Consider the following 23676-nt stretch of genomic DNA (forward strand, 5'->3'; position numbering starts at 1 on the left):
TAGTGTTTACCACAGCAACGGAAAGCAAACTGGGACACTAGGCTTCCACAGCAAGCGCCCTTATGATGACCACGCAGTTCATTTTCTTGTGCTGTACTACTAGCTAATAGAAGTCTGCAGCTGGGTATCACTTAGTGAAATACCTACGAGCAAGAGAGCTTTATGTTTCAGATCTTAGAATGTTGTGGGGAAGGGCCCAAGTATACATATGATATTCACTTGTTTCATGTATACTCCTCATACATATGCTGAGGTAATTTTATACAATACGTTTAGTGTTTTGACTGTCACCCATCACATGAGGTCAGGTATGGATTTTTCTATGTGTGGTAACATGTTGGTGCTCAGAACATTCCACACTTAGAAGTGTTTTGGATTATGGATTTGGGAACACTGTTCTTATCTAACTAAGTTGCAGAAGTAAAAATATTTTCCTTTACACAAAAAGGCATGTGAATTAACTGTACACTTCTTAAAATGTAAAGAAAAATTAATTTAAAAATACATGGTATATGAAAGACACAATACAATTAAAAATACATTTCTAGCAGGGCTTCATATTTAAGAAACACTACAATTTAATGAATTGAAAACATGTTTAATACAAAATGTTGACATCCTCAAATCATTATTCCTATATGAATTGAGGAAGACATATTTTAAACAGTCTCCAAAACATGAAGGACAGCGGTATCTTGGAAAAACACACAGACAAAAAGTTCAGAAATTACAAGATGTCTTACATACCTGCTTTCAAAAATTAGATGTACAAAACAATTAAGAGCCACTTTAAAATTTTTCTCCCCAAAACACACACATTAGGAATGAAATACACAATTAATAAGCATGTTTACGTAAGATCTCTACGTATCTTGAACAATGCAAGGAGACAAGATTTATAGACGCAGTGGGCACGGAGAAGGCTCGCCGACAGCCCCAAGTCACTTGGTTTTTTAAATAAAACCTTCAGGTGTCTTAGTTTTATCTTAAATGGCCTTTGCTTCAAGTGCTTTACACAGAGTTCTAATTGTGAATCCAAGAAATGCTTCAAATAATATTCTAAAACCCATTATCTGAGAAAACAGTATGAACATGTCTCACTCAAAATAGTTCTGGTAGCAGAAGACTCTAAAATGTTTGCTACCTAACACCACCATCATCACAGAAACTCAGCAGAATTGTTACCTGAACATTGGATAAAATATTAAGTACTGTATGTGTGAGATCATACATCTTTAAAAACTATAACTTAAAAATATAAAAGCAATGAGAAACCTGGTTTTGCAAGTGAATAGTGGGTAAACCAAACTATAAAATTACATATTTGGTTCTAAATAATAAATAGAAGTTTAAAGGGTTCTCTTTATTAAAATTATGAGGACAGCAGTATTGTCTTTTATAGAAACTGTACACGCACATTCTGGGGTAATGTAGGAATGAATATTTATATAGCTATACCTCAATAAAGCTTAGCTACATAATTTTTAAAAACTAATTTGGTATTCAAATTTGTTCCACGTTATCTGAACAAATGAACCCATTTCTTAGATCCCTAGATATGACACTGAAAGAAGTGAAGGAGGGAATTACAGCAGAATAATTGCATTTAACAATTAAGAATAATAAGCTGAAAAAAAGGATAATAAGCTGCACTTGGAAAGGGTAAATTTTTTACTAATGATATTTTTTTCACACTATACAGAAGAGATGCCGTGAATGGCATTTTCTTAAGCCTTGATTCTAAGTTATTTTTTTTTAAAAATACACAGTATTCATACTGCATGCTTGAGCTGCAAAGAATAGAATTACAATATGATGTGACTTGTCAACAAATCTGACAAGCACTGGGGCTGGCACCAGGGAGAATCTACCTCCCATCAACACCCAGTTATGTGGAAGTACAGATCACATAGTTTTATTACTTATGAAAACATTCCCACATTACATATGCTATTGCATAATCCAAGCATATTTAGTCATAAAAATATCATATTTATGAAATTTTCATTTCTATCTTATAAGTGCTTCTACTTCACCTTCAACTGTAAGAGGCCAATGTCTCAAACAAGATAGTATATACATTTGAACGATTTATGAACTACTGCAAGTTCCTTTCTTCTCTGCAAGCTGACACAAATGCTGGTAAGCGGCTTTGCAGTAAGCTTAGAGCGCACGCACCATGTGTGCACAGATTAACTAGCTACTGCTGCCCTTCTGCTGTTGTAAATGAAGCTTCAAAATGAGCTCTCGAATATCTTCCCGCTTGGTCTTTATCACATGGCGAGGAAACCATTTCTCCAAGTGAATTGGCAGCTCAAAGTTAACGATGGGATCCTAGTAAGAGAAAAGAAAGGCGGCCATTAGTGTGCCACCATGGTTTCAATTTTACAGGAAATAGAAAAAAACGAGACTTTTCATAAACCAACAGCTTGTGACTCACCATACCACACTACTAACCTAAAGCACACAGCAAGTTTTCAGTTTCTCAATAGGGTAACCATGGCCACAATCTATTTTAGCATTTTCATAAAACTGCTAACTTTTAAACATCAGAATGTAATAGTCTACTCCATTACAACATGTGTTGGAGTGTTGTAAATGCTAAAGAGAGATTCTTCAGAACTCAGAATTCAGATGACCTTGAACATGTGTTAGTACTGTTAAATTATCTGATGATAAAGAATTCCAGAGTTCTAAACATGAAAAATCTCACTAGAAGTTATCTTTTAGGGTAAGAAGCCGCCTCCAGTACATCTATGTTTCCATAATGTTAACTTAAGGGCAAAGTTGAGTTGCAACTATGAAGTTATTTCTCCTTGTGCTTAACTATTTAGTTGCTACAGAAGGCTACCTTAGATTGTGTTAATTCAAAGAAATTGCCATAAAGTTGACATAAGGACTTGCATCTTAGAAAAGAAAGGGTGAAAGGATGGGCTGAGTGTGCGACTTCAAAATGGCCTCTGTTCACTACTGTGAACTGTTCACTACTGTTCACAACTGTTCACTACTGTGACCCTAAGAGCCAGGTCTACATTTGGGAAACCCATTGGTTCCTCAAGCCTGTTTCTGGCCTGGTCACTGTTATATTAGTACACAAATCTACAAGACATGGGTTTAGAATTCTGGCTTTCTTCTCCCAGGAATTTTTTTTTCCTCTCTCTCCCAGGGAATTTTACAGGGTAATCCTGTATGTAAAATTTATTCTACTGATGGAGGCTACCTAAAATTGGAATAATGTAACAAAGTCAGAATATGTCACTAGCAAGGCCCACTGGATATTGTAAACCTTAAGCCAAAATCTACTTGGAAACAATACTAGAGGAACACAACTGTCATCATATAATGAAATTCCATGTGGAATAAAAAGGGGTACTAAGCACAATGTAACAATTACATGATGCTTCTAGAATGTGTAACATCTTTTACTATGCAGTATCATTCCTGCATTCCATTAGAGTTCTAACTGAAGACAAGAATTCTCTAAATAGATTTCTGGTTAAAAAAAAAAAACAGGCTACAGAGATAGCTAAGTGGATAAGAGCACTGTCTGCTCTTCCAGAGGTCCTGAGTTCAAGTCCAAGCAACCACATAGTGGCTCACAACCATCTATAATATGATCTGATGCCTTCTTCTGGCATGTAGGTATATATGCAAGTAGAGCAGTCATATACATAAAACAAATAAATAAAATATTAAACAAAACAAAAAACCCAACCAAAAACTATCTTCATAAGTGGTACTGCTAGTGACAGAACTAAACAAGCTGGTGTGTGGAAAGGTTGTGACTTCCCTGTCATTTAAAGATTTGTCTCTAATATTGTAAGCTCCAATAAAGTGTCTATGAATTAAAAAACAGGTATGCTTCTAATTGTGTTTCCTCAGCTGTCGTGGTCTAAGCTTCTGTAGTAAATGGGTCTTTTTACATTAAATTTTTTCAGTATTTTATCTGCTCCACTCACTCCTTCACTAAGCCTCTGGAACTCCAATTATATGAGACCTCTGTCCTATCAGACGTGCCTCTTCTTATCTGTCTCCTTCAAGTTCTCTAATTCCGGCTTCTACTGTTTCTAATGTGCTACCAAGTATGTCCAACCTCCAGGATAGCGATGACTGTACCACAATACACAGGATAGTTCGTGTTGCAAAGGCTGGGCAACCCCACAACTTACCTAATGATGATTTTATCCTTTTACATGAAAGTTTCTCTATGTTTTCTCATCACTTTGCCTCAGCTGCCTAATCACACAGGCAATACATACATATATCACGACATTAAGAACCCCAAGTAAGTTCTTAATGGACTGCTGTACGCTTTCAACTCTAGAATGCTCATTTGCTTTTTTCTGCATTTCATGTCTTCATCCATTTTGTCCATCAGTGGCTTTACTGGACTTATTACACTTCCCAGAGTCTCCTATCTAGGTCACTTGTAGTCTCTATGTCTTTTCTACCTGTCTTTGCCTACTCACATTTTCCTGCCAGGAGTGTGTAACTGCACATTGGCAAGTGTGAATAAAAGACTCTGTACCAGCACATACCTGGAAGAAGCTTTCCACATACTGCAATAAATAGACTCCACAGTCGCTGCTGTTGTCCTGCTTAGGGACTTTAGGGCATAGATCGACCATGTTTGCTTTACTGAACTCACGGTGCGTTTTTCGCTTAACTTCCCACTCTACCTCTAAATACCTGCAACAATCAATATGGAAAGGGACTTGAGTAGAAATTCTGAGCAGTCTACAACACTTTCTACAGAAGAAGAAAACACCTCCTTTGTAAAATCTGTTGCCTCAAATTAAATTTCCAAAGACAGAAGAATTTCAAAATGCAGACCTGTGAGCCTTCTCAATGCCACTGTGAAGAAAGTGATGGGATTCTTCACATACAAGCTTGAGTTTTCAACAGCCTAATGTTCACAATCCAGATAACATAAAGACATTTATATTATGAAATACACTAACATGTGGCTTTTTAAATTAATGGATTTTTTCCAGCACCTATATATTAATACAAAATTCCTCTCCAGTGCCAACTGCTAAAGGCACTTCCTATCAAAGATTCTTGCAGCGACGCCTCATGACCTGGATTAGATCTCCAGGTGCACACAGTGCAAAGAGACAACCAGCTCTCTCAAGCTGCCTTCTGACCTCCACACCTAGGCCCAGGCACAAGCATGCCAATACCACACATACAAACACATACTGATTTTTAAACTTTTGTAAGAAAATCTATCTCTCTCTCTCTCTCTCATGAGTGCTTTCATTTACTTTCTCTCCCTCACCCATCCCCACTAATAGAAACTCACAAGTTTCTATTTTCTTTCTAGATTTTATCTTCGATAATCACTAATATCTGCAATGTTGCTACATAAAATTATGGTTTTGCTCAATTATAAATAAACATTTTGAGTTTACCTTTAATGTCTAAACCTTTCGGTATTAACACATAACAAAGGATGTTCTTGGCAAACAGATTTCCAAGTTCATTTAAGTACATGTTACAAATATAATTATTACGCTGGGCAGTTATGGTACTCACCTTTAATCCCAGTACCCGGGAAGCAGAGGCAGGAGAATCTCTATGAGTTCAGGGCCAGCTTGATCTACAGGAGTGAGTTCCACAACAGCCAGGGCTACACAGAAAATCCCTGTCTTGAAAAACCATATATATTTTATATATATCCATGGTTGTATATATTTATTATTGTGGTGTTATCAATCTCTTTTTTCATAGTAACCAGGATCTCACTATTAGAGTCCAGTGTCCTTCAAAGCTGACCTTGAATTGATGGTCTTCTTGCCTGTCAAGCTACAATGCTGCCTGAGTGTTGGACCATAGTCCTGTTATGCCACCCACCACATCTCCAGCACTGTTTTTAGTACTACTTAAGGCAGTTTCAAAAGTGCTGAGACTTTAGATAACAGACTAAACATAAGAACTGTAATACTTACTCCCGTAAGTTCTGAACTGTGTTTTGGATAGAAGCAGCTTTCAAGGAATCTAGTATGAGAATACACGGCCTTTAAAACACAAAGGAGGAAATCAAGATATAGAGACTCATAAAAATGAATGCCAAAGTACAAACAAAGAAAACATCCAGGGCTGTGAGATACATTAGCTGGCAATTGCCTCTAAGTTTCATGACCTGACTTCAATATTGGGTAGGAAGAAAGAACCAACTCACAAAAGCTGTCCTCAAGCCTTCACATGTGTGCTGTGTCATGGCATATGCAAATCCCAACACACATTTATTTAAATAAATAAACAAGCAAACAAATAAGTGTTGGTGGCTGGAGGGGTAGCTCTTTAGTTCAGAGCATTTGTTCTTGCAGAAAATATGAGTGTGGTTCCCAGAATCCACACGGCATTTCACCAGTGTCTATAACTCCAGTTCCAGGCGATCCAAAACCCTCTTCTGACCTCTGCAGTGAGGCCAGGCACACATGTGGTGCACATATACACAGGCTGACCTCTGCAGTGAGGCCAGGCACACATGTGGTGCACATATACACATGCTGACCTCTGCAGTGAGGCCAGGCACACATGTGGTGCACATATACACAGGCTGGCCTCTGCAGTGAGGCCACGCACACATGTGGTGCACATATATACATGCTGACCTCTGCAGTGAGGCCAGGCACACATGTAGTGCACATATACACATGCTGACCTCTGCAGTGAGGCCATGCACACATGTGGTGCACATATACACATGCTGACCTCTGCAGTAAGGCCAGGCACATATGTAGTGCACATATACACATGCAGACAAAACACTCATACACATAAAATAGATTAATTAATTTTCAAACCTTTGTACTATTATTATAACATGTACTTACCGTTTACACATTTTCTTTGGTGCTGGCATATTCATCTCAGTACTCTGAAATAACATGAATTTTTGTCTTTGCAATTTAAGCTAGTTTAAATACATTAATGGCCACTTATTCCTTAAAGTGTTTCAAATACTGAAATTAAATTTTCAAGTAAGATTTATTGCTTCAACAGTTCGCTTCAAAATAAGTCAGGTTACGCCTGTTTCCAAAAGCTCACTCCAGCCTCAGGCACATGCTCTAACCTGGCCTACGCAAGAACATACAATTTTATTTTTATTCATTTATTATCTTAAAGACAAATAATATAACTTATGTCTACACACATTCTGTAACTCCACTAAGGCTGTAGAGACACAATTACTGTATTTGAGGCACAAGAAACCGAGTTTTAATCTGCTCTTGGTGTGAGCCGAAGGCTGAGAAGCGATCACAGGCTGTTTCTCTGTGATGAGGGAAGCCACATTAGCAACGGTGGGCTGTACTGACACTGGTCTTGCTCACACGCTCCTGAATGAGCAGATCAAACTGACTTCTTTAAAAGACATGCTAGTGCCATTATTTTTCTAAAGAACACAATGAATCTCTAAGAGAGGAACTTGACACAAACAAACTAGTTAGAATGGAACTTCATGTTCTTTCCCAAAAATCACTGAAATAATCAAAAAGGTCCACTAACGCCCATTTGAACCCACTTAGGTCAGCCCCATGTTACAGTTAACTTTGCAGTTTTAACGGGTTTTCCTTCCTCCACAGCTGGACAGAGCACACTTACTTGGGAATCCTCCGCACCTGCAGACACTGCTGAAGCGGGATGCACTTCGTTATCTAGTAACAAATAAAGCCGCCATGAGTCTTTATTGTGTGGCAACACAAGATAACTTACGTAATGTAAACTTTAAGATGCATCCACACTACTAATTAAAAAGATATATTTTATGGTTAGTGTTATGAGAAAATTTAGTCAATGGATAAAACTGGTAAGTTGTCTGTTATCACATAGTATAGAAGTCTTGGAGCCAAAACCTGAAATACAAACTGGATGGGCCCACTTCTTCCCAAAAGACTATCTACAAATACAGCAAACTAATAAAAATGTGCACTTTAATGTGGAGGCCAGTTAACTTGTCATGTACTAGCTCTTTAAACTTTTGAATCACAAAAGGATAAAAAAAAAAAAGATGGAAAATAAATAAGTCCACAGTTTTCTCCCTCCCTGTTCCAGGTTTTAGATAGTTTTAGTAACAAAAACTACTATCAATTTTGCTTGCTATTTAAATTACAGCTACAAGGCCGGGTGTGATGGCGCACATCTTTAATCCCAGCACTTAAGAGGCAGAGGTAGGCAGACCGATGTGAGTTCCTGGCCAGCCTGGTCTACAAAGCAAGTCCAGGACAGCCAAGGCTACACAAAGAAACCCTGTCTTGAAAAACTTTTTAAAAAAATTACAGCTACAAAAAACCTGATTTTTTAAAATTATTTTTTCAAGAAAAAAAGGCTATTTGCTTACTTAAAATTTGATGTCACAAAAAAATTATAGAAGAAATAGGAGCTCCTAATTGCCTCTGAATAGCTAATATATAAAAAGTGTATTAAATTAGAGAGTTTAAGTTATGCCTGTAGAGCCATTCCATGAATTCAGAGTCATGTTAGTAAAGCTATTCTCTTAAAATGCTGTAATAAAAATCAGTATCAATGGTATATATGACTTTAGAACTGCATTTTGTATAATGCTGGGTATCATGAGAACTTCAAACATTTTTATTCTAATAAGTTTATTAATAAGGAGGCAGACTTTTAACTTCATATTTTTCCCTTTATCTGCTTATCACTATGATTACTATTAGAAACACTATATAAGCAATGTCTGTCACCTATAGTTTTGTTGTCATGTTGAGACTGCTGGTCCTGGAACTGTTGGGACACAGTCTGTGGGAAATCCTCATACACAGCTTCTTCTAGCCATGGAAAGCAAATGACTGCAAGATACCAGTGAGACCTGTTGAAAAGAACTGTCATCTTAATAACAGGCCACATCTAAACAATGTGCAAGAACCTTCTAGAGCTGCCTGTGACAGGGGATATGATAAACTTCTTACTAATCATGAAGATATCCACTATAGCATCTCCTGTAAGATGGAGCATACATTCTACACTAATAGCCACAATTACTAAGGCTGGAAATAAAGCTTCAAACTTTATCTACCTTCACACATTCAGTAGTTTCTCTTCAGGATCCCTATTAACAAAAAACCCATAACATTACTTTTTTTTATTAGAATTTAATTCTCTTCTGATTTTTTAGTTAATAAAATATTTTTAAAGAAAAAAATCTATTGTTTTGGTTATTACAACATGGGAGAAATTTGCTATTTTTTTCTAATAAAAATTTGAGTGACTTCTGCATTTATACACCTTTTTATCAACTATACCTCAAATATTTTTTTCTTAACTCTTAACTGGTTTTTAAATAGTCAAAAATACTTACGATTCATTTACAGGTACAAAGATGTAGTCTTTATTAAAGATGTTTATGTGCCGAGTCCATGTTCTAACTCTTTTGTGTCTTCTCTGAGCCATTCTAGGAATATGAAAGACATAGAGCTACTTTTAAAATTATAATTTAAAGCACAGAACTGAAAGCACAAGAAGTCTTACATTTCAGTTATGGAATTAAAAGCCACTTTTTACACATAAGATGATATTATTAAACCTACTGGAACTCTAGGTGAGAGAAGTATGGGAGAATGGGGAAATAGAAGGACTCAGAGGGTCCTAGAAACCTTTAAGAAGAACATTATGATGGGCGGATCTGGGCCCAGGGGTCCTGCTCAAACTACGGCACCGACCAAGGACAATACGTGCAGTAAACATCGAACCCCTACACAGATCTAGCCAATGGACAGGACATTCTCCACGGTTGAGTGAAGAGTGGGGACTGACTTTCACATGAACTCTGGTGCCCCATATTTGACCACGTCCCCTTGATGGGGAGGCCCAGTGGCACTCAGAGGAAGGATAACAGGCTATCAATAAGAGATTTGATACCCTATGATCATATAGAGGGGAAGGAGGTCCCCCTCAGTCACAGACATAGGGAAGGGAATAGGGTGAAAGCAGAAGGTAGAGAGGGATGGGAGGAGACAAGGGATGGGATAACAATTGAGATGTACTATGAATAAATTAATTTAAAAAGTAAAAAATAAATAAATAAATAACAAAGTGTTGGCAAAAAAGGGGAAATTTGGTTTTTTTGTTCATTAATAATAGAAATATAAACTAGTGAATGGTGCTTCTGTTATACTATATAGTTTTATAATCTATGGTTCAGTTCTGGTTCTTGATATAAGGAATTAGAATCAAAATATCAAAAGACAAAAAATATATATCAAAAGACATTTTAATTTCTTGAATGGGTCATCAATATTCACAATGGCCTGTAGGTCCAAGGCACAGGATTTCCATTATGAGAAGAAGTGGTCGAGTGCATGTGCATCTTTATTCAGCCACAGACAAGGAATGGTTTTCTATCCATGCTTCATGATTGTCATGTGAGACTTAAAAGTGAAATAAGCTAGAAATAAGCTAGCCATGCAAGAAAAATCTTTCATGATTCCAATTAAGTGATCTACCTACAATTGCTCAGTTCATGGAATGACGTCAAATATATTACTCAGTCCAAGGAACAGAGCATTGGAAAGATTTTGATTAACAGATGCAGTTTTAATTGTGCTAGATGAAAAAAATTCCTACATATTTATGTTCTGATAGTAGCTAAAAAGACTGTCTTGTGTGGTTAATTTTGTAGGATAGTTTATCATATATGTTTTATATCACAAGAATAGAAAATACAATCAAATTATGAAATGAATTGAGATTTATCACGACTTAAAAACTTTATTTATTTATTTATTTACTGCTTTTAATTTAGTGTAAACCAAGGACTGTCCATTAGAATCAGTTTTGGATCTTTTATTCACACTATACAGATGTGTTACATATTTAGGAAGGTGTAGGACCTAGCAAATTTTTAAGAGGTAAATGTAAACAAACATATAGCTGTTCATAACAATGAAGATAAACGGGAACCTTTGAGGGTGGCAATGTTCTTCTTTGACTTTGTGAGCAGAATACCAACTTGACATTTAAGTTACTAAAAGAAAGATGGCCTTCACTGTCAAAAATAGGAAATGAGTGCTGTATTCTGTCTTATTACATAAAACTAGTGTTTTTAAAAATCATGTGAAATTAATGTATTTGTACATGTGTTATGCATTGTTTAAATGTTGGCCTCATTTACTAAAATCCAAATGAGTTGAAAGAAAGAAAGAAAGAAAGAAAGGCAAACAACATGGCCATGGCACTCTCAGTGTGAAATGCAGGTGCTGGAAGACATTTCAGAAGAAAATTATGAAGGGCTGAGCATATCTGAAAACTGAGATGAGGTAGGTTGTCTACAGTATGGTAAGATGAACAAATGTTATGAAATGTATTTAGGACGATGAAAAAGGCCAAACCTTGCATAGTAATGAGTTGTATGCCATTGAATCTGCAGTTTGCATTAACATTAGTAATTTGGACCTTTTTTCATGAATTGATACTAAAGTGTTCTTCTCTTGTTGCATTGCTTCTAGATTATGTCTTTTAACACTAGTTTGAAGGCATTTTTTATGAATATTAATTATTAAGATGCATATATACAGCCGGGCGTGGTGGCGCACGCCTTTAATCCCAGCACTCGGGAGGCAGAGGCAGGAGGATCACTGAGTTCGAGGCCAGCCTGGTCTACAAAGCGAGTCCAGGACAGCCAAGGCTACACAGAGAGACCCTGTCTCAAAAAAAAAAAAAGATGCATATATACACAAATATATCAAACTAAGCATCAACAGGAGGCATGCGTGACTGTGTGTGCCTGCGTGCATAATGTGTTATCTCACCTTTTCTACACTATAATATACCATTCATGTAACATTATTTTTATTTTATTATTAATTTTTTTTTGGTGTTTTGAGACATGGTTTCTCTGTGTAGTCTTGGCTGTCCTGGATTCGCTTTGTAGATCAGGTTGGCCTCGAACTTACAGCAATCCACCTGCCTCTGCCTTCTGAGTACTAGATTAAAAGTATGTACCACCACACTTGGCTGTGTTTTTATTATTCTTATGAATAATCAGGAACATATAAGCTAATTTTTTCAAACCTAGTGATAAACAGAATCTCCCTATTTTTACTTCCTCACACTGAAGTACAACAATTTACCATTTCTACATTGTGGGATTACTTGCATGGTCCTAATTATTAATTTTTGTGTACACTATAGGCAGGGCATAAGAAATTATAAATAACAAATTAATCAATATATTTCTTTCTGTATGCCTTCTCCTAAGCCTGATTATCAGAAACTGTTCAAAATTAGATTTTTCACTTTAATTCTGACAGGTCTTGTCCATCAATACAGGAACTAAACCAATAAAGCCACTTAAAGTTGGCTATAATCCCAGTTTGTCTAAGACAGCTTCAGTATATATTAGTTAACCAGTGTATCCAATGAAAATAACCTCCTGTTATTCTCACAAATGTCCCATTTACACCACACATTATATGCTACAACACAACAAACACCAAAAAAACTGAACTTTGAAACTTGAAAACAACATTCAACTACGTATAACTAACCTAATTTCTTGTAGTGTCCATTAATAAAGATAATTATTATAAATAATCATCTATTTTACATTATAAATTATCATTTATCTTACAAAAATATGATAGGTCAAATAATTCTGCTCACCATTGACTTCAAAGCAGACAATCAATGACTATGCTCTATATTCCTATACTTTTTCAAACTATAATAACAAATTTTAAAAGCACATTAATTTAACATCATAATTATTATGCCTAGTGTTTACTTTTAAAGTTTTTATTACACTCATTTATGTATGTGTGTGTGAGCAAGTACGCATGTGGTGCCCATGCAATGGCATGCATATGAACGTCAGAGGACAGCCTGTAGGATTTGTCCTTTTACTATCAGGCCTGACAGCAAGCACCTGTACCTGCTGAGCCATCACCAAGCTCAGCATCACCATTTTTAAAGCATTAAAAATAAGGATCTAAGCCCAGGCCTACTACTCCCTACATATTTATTCTTTTCTAAATATTCAATCCTTAATTAGTTCATTTTTTTGTTGTTGTTATCTAAAGAACTGAAATAGTGGCTGAAGAGATGGCTTAGTGGTTAAGAGCACTGGCTGCTCGTCCAGAGGACCAGGTTCCTAATCCCTGCCCCCATATGCTGGCTCACAGTTGACTGTAACTCCAGTTCCAGGGGATCTGATGGCCTCTTCTGATCTCCATGAGCACCTGACATGCATGTAGACAGAGAACTGGGATATATTTTATGGTCCTATGTATCTAAAAACACTGTAGTGTGAGGGGGAAAGCAAATAAATATGAAATATACTCAGGAAATTTATAAAGTGGAAGACAAATGTTTCCTAACTTTAAAAAGTAAAAGCTTCTGGGATCTATTTATTGGGTTCTAATACAAATTTTGGGTACGGGGCAAGAGTCTGTGAGAAAGCCTATGCTATAATAACTACCTGACTTTCTACTACCTAATAAAGAATAACCACGTCTCCATTTTTGTCTAGTTCTAGCCACTGCTCAATAGCTTTAATTCTATATAAAAATTTGTTTAAAGATACTAAATAGAGAAATTTAGCAAAATTGTATAAATAAGAATGGTATTTCACATTATGTTATACTAACTTAGTAGTATGTAAGCAAGGAACCAGAAAAAAAAAAGCCTACATCTTTATAACAGAATATAACACAGGAAAAGCACAAATTTTCAAAAAGGCCAGAGAGGCAGCTGGAGACAGCGTAGTGGGAACAGCCCTGGCCCTGGGGTGGAGAGCAGAGACAAGCAACAGCACCCCCAAGTGGAAGACAACGCCTAGCAGGCATGTCCAGTAAGAGACACATCCACAGAGGAACTGGCCTCTGATAAAGCCAGTCCAGAGCAAACAGGGCAGGGAAGACAGTCAGCCTCTTTCACTCCTTGCTTGCTACCTTCTAGTGCCCATATGGTAGGAAGAGAGAAAGGAGCCCTTATGTTGTACCCTGACCTTCACATGGGCACTGTGCCCATACACACACGTTAATAAATTCTTTTAAAACCTTAATTACATTAGACTGACTTACGAGAGGTCTGGATTATCTTCTGTTGTATTATTTTCCTTTCTTGTCAAGCATTTATAGAAAAAGCTACTAAAAATGTGACTTCGTTCAACAAGCTCATCTGAAGCCTTCTCCAGTAGAAGATACCTGTAAATTAGCACATCCACAGGAGAAACTGTTTAGAATTTTCTTCAACTATCTTTTATGAAATTATTGTTACAGACAATTAGATACAAGGAAAGCTTGCATTTTTCTATGATTTGGGCTTTCAGCTTCCCTTTTAGTTATCTCTTGCCTTTCAAAACAATCACTTAAAAGGAGAAACCGCCCACTTATTTAATAACTATTTGTCAAATTGCTAACACATATTAACACCACCTTTACACTAGAGACCAAAAAAAAAAAAAAAAGGATTAGGAGTGTTAGGAAGGGTAGTATCTGTGACACAAACCTCAGCCTAAAGAAATGAAAACAGAAGGAGATGATGATCAGATCATCACATGATAAATATAAGACTACAGTGTAGATCAATCTAGAAACACTTGGTAAGTGGAACGCTCCTAGCTTAAACTCTTAATCTACTTCCATAACTAAAATAACCCCTCAGTGTACTTTATAACTCAATCACTTAGTGATTTTGCCTTTCATAATCAAAAACTTGCTATACAGGACAGTCAGGTCAGTTTTAACAATGTAATAGTTCTAGACAGCTAAGTATCTGAAGTACGCAGATCAGCGTGGTAGAAGGAAGAAGTGTAGAGGCAGAGAATGCACGGCAGCCTGCAGCTCCTCCCAGCTTCCATCACTCCGACCTGTGTGTCTGCGCATGTGGGAGGGGTGAGGGGAAAATCCCCCTATGAAAACACAGAACAGTAGCCAGATTTCACCAAGACCAAGAATGGTATCTATTCTACCAGTAAAACTAGGCAGCCTCGTAATTCATGAGACACTGGAGGCAGTACTCAGGAGAGTCTCTCCTTGGTAATAGGAATCAGTTTGTGAGTCTCATTTTAGAAAGTGGTAAAGATAATGGTAAGGAAAATGATAAAGATAACTATATTTTTAAAACAAGAGTCTGGAAACTACCAGACCACTTCTAGAAAATGTAACGGTGTCTCAGAAGACTGAGATACTTCAAGAAACTCAACAATACTCAATCTCCAATAAAAAATAAAAAAATCACCAGACAGGAAAAGCTACAAAATTGACTCATAAAAAGAGAAACCCCAGCAACCAATGCCAATCCATAATTTATACAAACAAAAATACATGAAAAGTTACTAGAATTGTACCTCATGTGGAAGATTAAAAAAAATAATTCAAACTGGATTTCTAGAGACTTCACTGTTGGTCTATTAGTTTGTGATAATGTGAAATTCTGAGCTTTTGTGACTAGAATAAAATAAAATTATAAATAAAAATGACAGTCTAAATGGTAGTAAATTTTATTTGAAAAGGATCTTTAAAAATTAGATCTTTCAGTTGAGTGTGAGACATTTTAGTTTAGGAATACAGTATAAAATGAAGGCCAAAACCAAATTATTTTGCATGAAAAGCTCTGACAATTATTATTGTCCTTGCTGTGGTTTGTTTTTGTTTTTGTACAAGGTAGAACTCATAAGAACTTTACTCCGGTGAGCGTTCCTAAGCTCAGAGTACAAACTGTCTGATGCTCTGAATAAAGCTGGCTACTGCATAAGACTTTAGTCTGCCTCATTTATCAGCTGCATTCTCTCAGGTCCCCCTAGAGAGCTGACAAATGATAACTGAATAGAGTTGTTTCTTTTTCATTCCCAAAGTTTTGAATATTTTAAATACTTCCTCCACTACAATATATAATGTTCAAGAAGTAAACATTAAAAACAACAACAACAACAACACATAAAAACTGCCAAGGGGCTGCAGAGACAACTCAGTGGCCAGAGCACTGGCTGTTCCCGCAGGGGATGGGTTCAATTCCCAGCACTCACATGACTCACGGCCACCATAATCCTAGTCTCCAGGGATCTGATGCTTTCTTAGGACCTCCATATAGGTGTCAAACAGATCTCATACAATAAAAACAAGTGCATCTAACCTGGTGGTGGTGGTAGCACACGCCTCTAACCCCAGCACTCGGGAAGCAGAGGCAGGCTTGTCTCTGTGAGTTTGAGCCCAGCCTGGCCTACAGAATGAGTTCTGGGACAGACAGGGTTACACAGTGAAATCTTGTCTTGAAAAACCAAAATTATATATTTAAAATGTGCTTGGTTCCAAAACACTATAAATGTAACATCTAGATGTGCAATAATATAAATGAATACGTAAAATAAAAAAAAACATTTAATTTAAAAAATGAAAAAAGAAAGTGCCAGGTATGGTGGTACATGCCTTTGATCAAAGCATTCAGGAGGCAGACGCAGGCGGATCTTCATGAGTTTGAGGCTAGCCTGATCTAGAAAGTGAGTCCAGGACAGCCAGGGTGATTACACAGAGAAACTCTGTCTCAAAAACAAAAACAAACAAACACACACATACACACACACACAAAGTCAAAAGAGCAAGCAGTAGTAACTTTTCCACAATCTGTACTATTTACAGATGGTGAGAGAATGCCCAACCTCAGTAAAACTGCTACACAAATGTTTTCTGAATATCAAATCTTGCCAGGTTACTTTTGACTAGAACTAAAAATAACTCAGATAAAGGTACTTCTCTTGGGGGGGGGGGGTAGGGGGGTACAGCTAAATAGCAGAGTGCTTTCCTAATGTGCACAAAGGTTCAATCCCAAATACTACTGGAAAAAAGACAGTAAGTGTGATAGTAAAACCTATCAAACAAATGAGATCATTATTATACTTACTTAAGGTAAAAATCAATGATTACATCGTTAAGAAACTCCCCTTCCTCTAAGCACTCCAGATCTTCATTAGTTACTCCCAAGCCCCCCTTGGTAGGTGGTGGAGGGTAAACAATCAACCTTTAAAAAATAAAAAGAAAGTTAAAATAGAACTTATCACATTATCATATAAAATATTTATATGAAATATGCAATGTATTTTATAACATAACTTATATTAATATATTATTAGGAGATTTTTTTATATGATACTGCTACTAGGCAGTAATATTTAGTAGCTAAAATCTATATGGTAAAATATCTGCTAAGACATAATCAATAATACTTTCCTACATTTTCACATATCTGTAAAATTTCCTACATTATATAAATCTTTTATATAACTTTTAACTTTCAATAACTACTGTAACAACACAAAGATTTCCTAATGCTACAACTTGCAATCTAAATTGGAATCTAAAATGAATCTTTTGCATTCAGAAAAGCCAGCACTCAAAAGCCGTTTAATATTCCTGCTGGCCAGGAGGTGGACAATAAAGGAGGAACAAGGAAGCCTTGGGAAGACATTTCCCCTAAGAAAGTGCTTACGATATAAATGCAACAGAACATAAAGGAAACCATCAGATCATGACCAGATTGACAGGGGACCAAGCACAGCTCATACACATCCTCCTGGAACACCCCCTTAGCAGTCAGAGAGAAAACCAGAAGTGAATTCCAGGTTATAACCTTGGAATCATTAGGGCATCATTTCATGGGCAAATGTAGTAATTTAATAACGCTATAATGCTTGCACCAGAAAAATGTCAAGAAACCCTATGTCACCCACAGTTGATTTCATCTTGGTGCCAAAGCACTTAAACAAAAAACTCAAAACTTTAAGTCTAGTTTGATAGTTTTTCTATGTTACTAGTTATTCCCTTATCCTGTGCTTTCAACTGCTTAAAAGGGGAGAAAAAAAATAATTACTCAAAGGTGCAGGAGTAATCTCCCATGTACAGAATACTCTGCCTTACCACCAACAAAAGACACATGAGATAATCAAGAAGCACCTTTCAAAAGAGAACTTATGAACAGCAAAGTACCTAAACTGAGAAAATTTAATAAGCAAAATCATTTCCTTATCATATATTCATATATGAGATGTACAATTTCCAAAGCATATGTTGCTACTCCAAGAATTTTCAATAAGCTTTTTATGTTTCCAATTTGTGGTGAGTAATTTTTTTTCTTTTCTTTTTGTTTTTTTGTTTTGTTTTTTGTTTGTTTGTGTTTTTTGTTTTTGTTTTTTATTTTTTGTTTTGTTTTGTTTTGTTGGTTTTTCAAGACAGGGTCTCTCTGTGTAGCCTTGGCTGTCCTGGACTTGCTTTGTAGACCAGGATGGCCTCGAACTCATAGTGATCCGCCTGCCTTTGCCTCCCGAGTGCTGGATTAAAGGTGTGCACCACCATGCCCAGCTGTGTTTTTATTATTCTTATGAATGATCAGGCACATATAAGCTAATTTTTTTAACCTATTGTTTTCATGATAATTGGTATGTCCCTCACAAACAAAATTATTTCCATCACTAGCCAGCAACATTAGTAAAACTCAAAACAGTTCAACAGGCAAACTACTTAAAAGCAGCAGCATTAGTAAAAGCTACTAATATGGACCCTGCTACCGCAAACAGGAAATGACATGGCTCATACTTCTGAACGGGTCCAGTGGGCCTGACTTCTCGCCATTCTTCGTCCGGACTTGAAGTAATAGAAAGTGAGTAGCAGCCACTGCTTTGCTTCTGAAGGAAGGTGTAAGTGGGCTTGGTGGCATCTGAATTTGAGGGCTGGAAGAAAACGACTCTCTTGTAAGTACATAAAAACAAACATTATTTTTGAAAATCACAGAGTTAAGATCTAGATCTGTAACTGAAAACACTACAACCAAAAGAAATGTTTATCAGTGGGCTCGGTGCCTTCCAATCCCAGCACTCGGGAGGCAGAGATAGGTGGGATCTCTTCGAGGGCGAGGCCAGCCTGGTCTACAAAGAGAGTCCAGGACAGCCAAGGCTACCTAGAGAAACCCTGTCTCAAAAAACCAAAAATTAAAAAAAAAAAAAAAAACAAATGCATATCAAAGAGTAGCAACTAAACTTTTAAAATTCCTACACATATATAATGACCAAATGAAAATATTATTTTGATCAAAAGGTTTCATTGATGGCTGAAGTTTAACCTAAAATCAGTATAGACCCAAGATGTTTATGCTGTCCTTTGGTTATAATCTCATCATACCATTCTTGATTTTGTTGAAGAAACTTTCCAGCTTTGACACTGGAAACTTATGTTGGTTCCTGTGTCCTTTTAACACATGCATCTTAAGCAGTGGAACAATTGTTACCTCTGTACCCTCTGTCAATTATGTTAGTCAGATGCTAACCTGAAATATTGACTTCCTCTTCATTTCTGTATCAGCAGCAACGGGGAAAGAGCAAGCTGAAGCACAGTAATAATGAATAAAAGAGCTTTCTTTTGAAGAGAGATCCTGAAACAAAGGAAATGCCTGAACCCAAGACAATGGGTAAGAGAGTTCTAATTGTCCATTGGTCGTACTTATTTCCATCATAATATCTTTCAATTTCAATTCTTCTCTTTGTGAAATGGAACTGTTTAATTCAAGGAAAACGAATTCACTGGCTTTTGCTATAAAAGAAAAAAGAAATCAATTTTTATCAATATTTTTAAAGGCAATTATAATTCATCTAATTCCGAATAACAATAAGGGTTTGGTTTTTGTTTTGTAAAATCTAACCAAGTATATTAGGTAACAACAGACAAACTGAAATTCCAGAATAGACAGCTGTTAATCAAAAACCCAAATTCACCATGTTTAGGCTTCTATTTAGTTCACTGGAATGAAATTTTCTAGTGGTACTGGCTGCTCTATCTGCTGTACCTTGCCAGCTAAAAAGGGCTACTAAGTATTTGCTAATGAGTGTAAATGAATGAATCATAATTAAGCCATTATTTATTTTACTCTAGCCTCTACTATAGATCTACTGCCAATTTAAAAAGCATTCTGATTAAATCTTCCTTCCTTTTTTTAACCAGCCAATTCAATAATGATTACAAAAACAAACAAATTTTCAGTTCACTCACACAACTGCTAACAGCTCTTCATAATTCCACAATTTCTTGTTTTCTGATTATGAATTTCCTTCTAGTGTATGTAGTTAGAAGAGGTGACTAATTTTAGTGGTACGAAATTTAACTCACTACAACAACCAGCATATATTCAAAAGCAGAGGATAGAAAGAGATCAAAGAGGCTAAAGCAAATACTACTAATCTTAGTTACTCAATTCTACACCAGATGCCACGGAGTTAAAAATAAATGAAGTTGGTATTTCAAGATATATATTTGCAGCTGTGTGTGGTATCAGAATACACAGAAAAGCACTCAACTCAACTCTTAGAAATCTAGTATGTATGTAAGCTTAATTAGCGGAAGCTAAGAAAACGCAGAATACAAAGATTTCTATACTTTACTTAATTTGGCAACTGTGTCACAGTTTATAATGAAACAATGAACAAAAGCAATCTCTTAAGGAAAGTCCCCAAGGCTAATGTAACTTTCTCTAAAAGTCACACATGAGCCCATAAAGTGAGTCTTAAGAGATACAAAATAAATAAAATATTTTTTTTGCATCAGGTCAGTTGAATATAATCCAGAGCAAGAGAGAAACTAAAGTACGTGAAGACTAAAATAGTCTTGAGTGGCCAACCACTGGGTTACTGAAGAAATCAGGCAGGAATGAAATTTTTAAATTCCTAGAATCAAACAAAATGAGAGCACAACTTCTCAGAACCTCTGGGACACAGCAAAGGCAGTTCTAAGAGGAGTGTTGATAGTGGTGAGCTCTTACATCAATTTTTTTAAAAATCAGAGAGATCTCAAATAAGTTAATGGTGCACTTTGAAGCCTTGGGAAACACAATCAAACCAAACCAAACCAAAAAGCAGTAGACTGAAAGAAGTCAGACCAGTCTGACTTCTGTAAACGTAACTACAAAGAATCAAGGTAACAGTCGGTGCTTAGACAACATAAAGATTGCGGCTGGTGGGAAGACGCCGTGAGTGAAGAAAGAAGGCTGCCACCAGGCCTGGGGATCTGAGTTTTATGCCCAGGATCCACAGTTAGAAGAAGATAACTGACTCTCAAAAAGTGTCTTCTGACTTCCACACAGGTGCGTGCACATGTGTGTGTTATTCAAGAAGATATAATATATACACATAAACACACACACACACACACACACACACACACACCCCAAGATCTATCACAAGCAACAAGGTTGGAAAAATACTAAGGAGTATCCCTAGGGCTATGCAGCTTTACTGTTCTATTCCTCCAGACCATTAAAAAGTAATGACCAGAGCTGGAGAGAGAGTTCAACAGTTAAGAGCACTTTCTGCCCTTGCAAAGAACTTGAGCTTGATTTCCAACACCACATCAAGTAGCTCACAACCACCTGGAATTTAAACTCCAGGGGATCTGACATCTCCATGGGCACCTGGGCACCTGCACACACAAGGCAAACACACACATGCACACACGCATACACACACACACACACACACACACACACGCACACACGCATGCACACACGCACCAAGAGAGGGTGAAAAGGATGGAAAGAGGGAGAAAAATCTTAGACCTGATCAACACTCTCATCAAATGAACATAGAAAACCAACATATGAAAATCAGTAACTTTCCTACATATCAAGTATGTACTTGTATGTATGTACAAGTATGTACTTCCCATGTAGATGACATGAGAGCAGCAGCAGACTACCTGAAGGTGGAAGGGTCCAGTAGGAGAGGAAAGGAAGAATGGGAAACATGATACAAACATGAACAAAGTATATGAAATATGAAAATGTCATAACAAAATAATTGTTTCATATACTAAGTAAAAAAACTAAACAAGAAAAGGAATATAACTAAATGTAAGTGACTGAAATACAGTTTAAGGGTACAAAAATATTTTATCTCCAAAGTAAACAACATTTAAGACTTTTTAGAGGTATTCTTTTCACTTTAGATGATAATTTTCCATAACTGAATAAAATTACCAGGCAAAATCACATAAGTAAAATAATTTATCTAATATTATTAGTGGATAACATGATTTTTAATGCAATGCAATTAATTTCAATCCAATGAAATAAAGACTAAGTCTGTTAAATTATCTCAGAAACTAATTCCTATACTAATTCCGAGATCCTCCTGGAATTTAGGACTGATCTTTATACTCACATTGCTGGCTTAACAGAGGGTTTTCTAACTGGGTCTGAATCTCTTCAAGGTACTTTGAGGAAACCCAGAGGAAGAGGATAGCATGGCTCCTCTTACTGTGGTCATCATCCTTGCTTTTCCATAGCCCGAACTTCCTTAAATGCGCGGTGTCCACTGACAAGGAAACCTCATTCATGGACACTGAAATAAATAAAGCAAACAGTTAATCTCTGATACTTTGATACACTGTATGGCTTACTAAGGGTTTCCATTCCTGAAGTGAAACACCATGCCCAAAGCAATTTGGAGAGGAGTACGTGTGAAGTTGTCAGGTAACGAGTTAAATTGTCATCTAAGGGATCATGACAGTGGGAGAAATAGTCATCCTCGGGGAAGAGCGTACCAACTGTTTACCCCAAACCAAATGGTCACCCCGAAAACATATACATACAAGTAACATTAGGGAGACTAAACAAGTTGTGTTGACATATATATATATATCTATAGGCTTGAAAAGAGCAAGAGGGGTATGTGAAAGGGGCTGAAGGAAAGAAAAGCAAGGAGAAAAATAATGCCATTGTATTGTAATCTCAAAAAATAAATTAATTAATAATAATAGTAATTCATCTGAAAAAGAGGTGGACAATAAATAAATGGTGTAACTCCTTGACATAGGCTGGAAGAACTTGGCATTCTCCACAGCCACTTGCGCAGCCATGTTCATTGCTGCTCTATTCACAATAGCTAGGAAACAAAAACAACATGAATGTCCTACAACCAACAAGTGAATGGTAAAAATGTGGTGCATATATACCTCAGAATAGTATTTATCTGTTAAAATTTAAAGTTATAAACTATGCAGGTAAATGGATGGAATTAGAAAAGATCATACTGAATGGGATCACCCAGACTCAGAAAGACAAAGGTTGTACGTTGTCTCTTATTGGAGGCTCCTAGCTTCAAACTGCGGAAGCCAGGGGAGCAATAGGGAGGGCAGAAGTAAAAGGGGAAGTGGAGAAATGGGGAGGTGAGGGCTCTCTAATTAGGGAAGGAGCTAAAGACGGAAGGAGGGAGAGAGTAAAATAACAGTACAGCTGAAAAGGTCATAAAGAGTAATCTCAAGGCTGAAGCTGGACATCACCCTTGGTGGTAGCCATCAGCTCTCTCATGGGACTTAAGACTCATCACCAAGAGTGGCATCATGATGGTTCTAGAAACCTAGCCACTACCCAGTGCTAATTATGCCATTCATCTTGGAGGAGAACTTGCAATTGCATGTTACTAAGGCAGCATAAGCCCTACCTACATTGTTTGTTTGTTTTCGAGACAGGGTCTCTGTGTAGCTGAGACAGCTCTGTGTGGCTGTCCTGGACTCACTCTGTAGACCAGGCTGGCCTCGAACTCAGAGATCTGCCTGCCTCTACCTCCTGAGTAATGGGATTAAAGGCAGCATGTGCCACCACGCCAAGTGTACTTCACACGCCTCATCGAGGAAACTTTTCTGCGACAGACAGAAACCATTACCGAAGGCCATGACT

General features: G+C 36.9%; 1 protein-coding gene across 5 annotated transcripts in view; it reads right to left on the reverse strand.

Annotated features, from left to right (window-relative positions):
• Positions 1-590: 590 nt before the first annotated feature.
• SENP7 (SUMO specific peptidase 7) overlaps positions 591-23676 on the reverse strand; it is a 115382-nt gene continuing 92296 nt past the window's right edge. For 4 of the 5 annotated variants that reach the window (XM_084801543.1, XM_084801542.1, XM_084801544.1 and 1 more), the window contains 12 exons: positions 22160-22339; positions 19279-19541; positions 18552-18685; positions 16864-16980; positions 14046-14168; positions 9326-9418; positions 8712-8836; positions 7612-7664; positions 6843-6886; positions 5952-6020; positions 4539-4689; positions 591-2334 (listed from right to left, as the gene is read on the reverse strand). In XM_084801543.1, coding sequence (XP_084657669.1) covers positions 2197-2334; positions 4539-4689; positions 5952-6020; positions 6843-6886; positions 7612-7664; positions 8712-8836; positions 9326-9418; positions 14046-14168; positions 16864-16980; positions 18552-18685; positions 19279-19541; positions 22160-22339 — 1490 coding nt within the window. In that variant the 3' untranslated portion in view covers positions 591-2196. Of the gene's footprint in view, positions 2335-4538; positions 4690-5951; positions 6021-6842; positions 6887-7611; positions 7665-8711; positions 8837-9325; positions 9419-14045; positions 14169-16863; positions 16981-18551; positions 18686-19278; positions 19542-22159; positions 22340-23676 lie in introns of those variants that run through there. The other variant, XR_014783181.1, reaches the window with a different exon arrangement.

The sequence above is a fragment of the Acomys minous genome, assembly GCF_964271855.1.
Source record: "Acomys minous genome assembly, chromosome: 11".
Classification (NCBI taxonomy): domain Eukaryota; kingdom Metazoa; phylum Chordata; class Mammalia; order Rodentia; family Muridae; genus Acomys; species Acomys minous.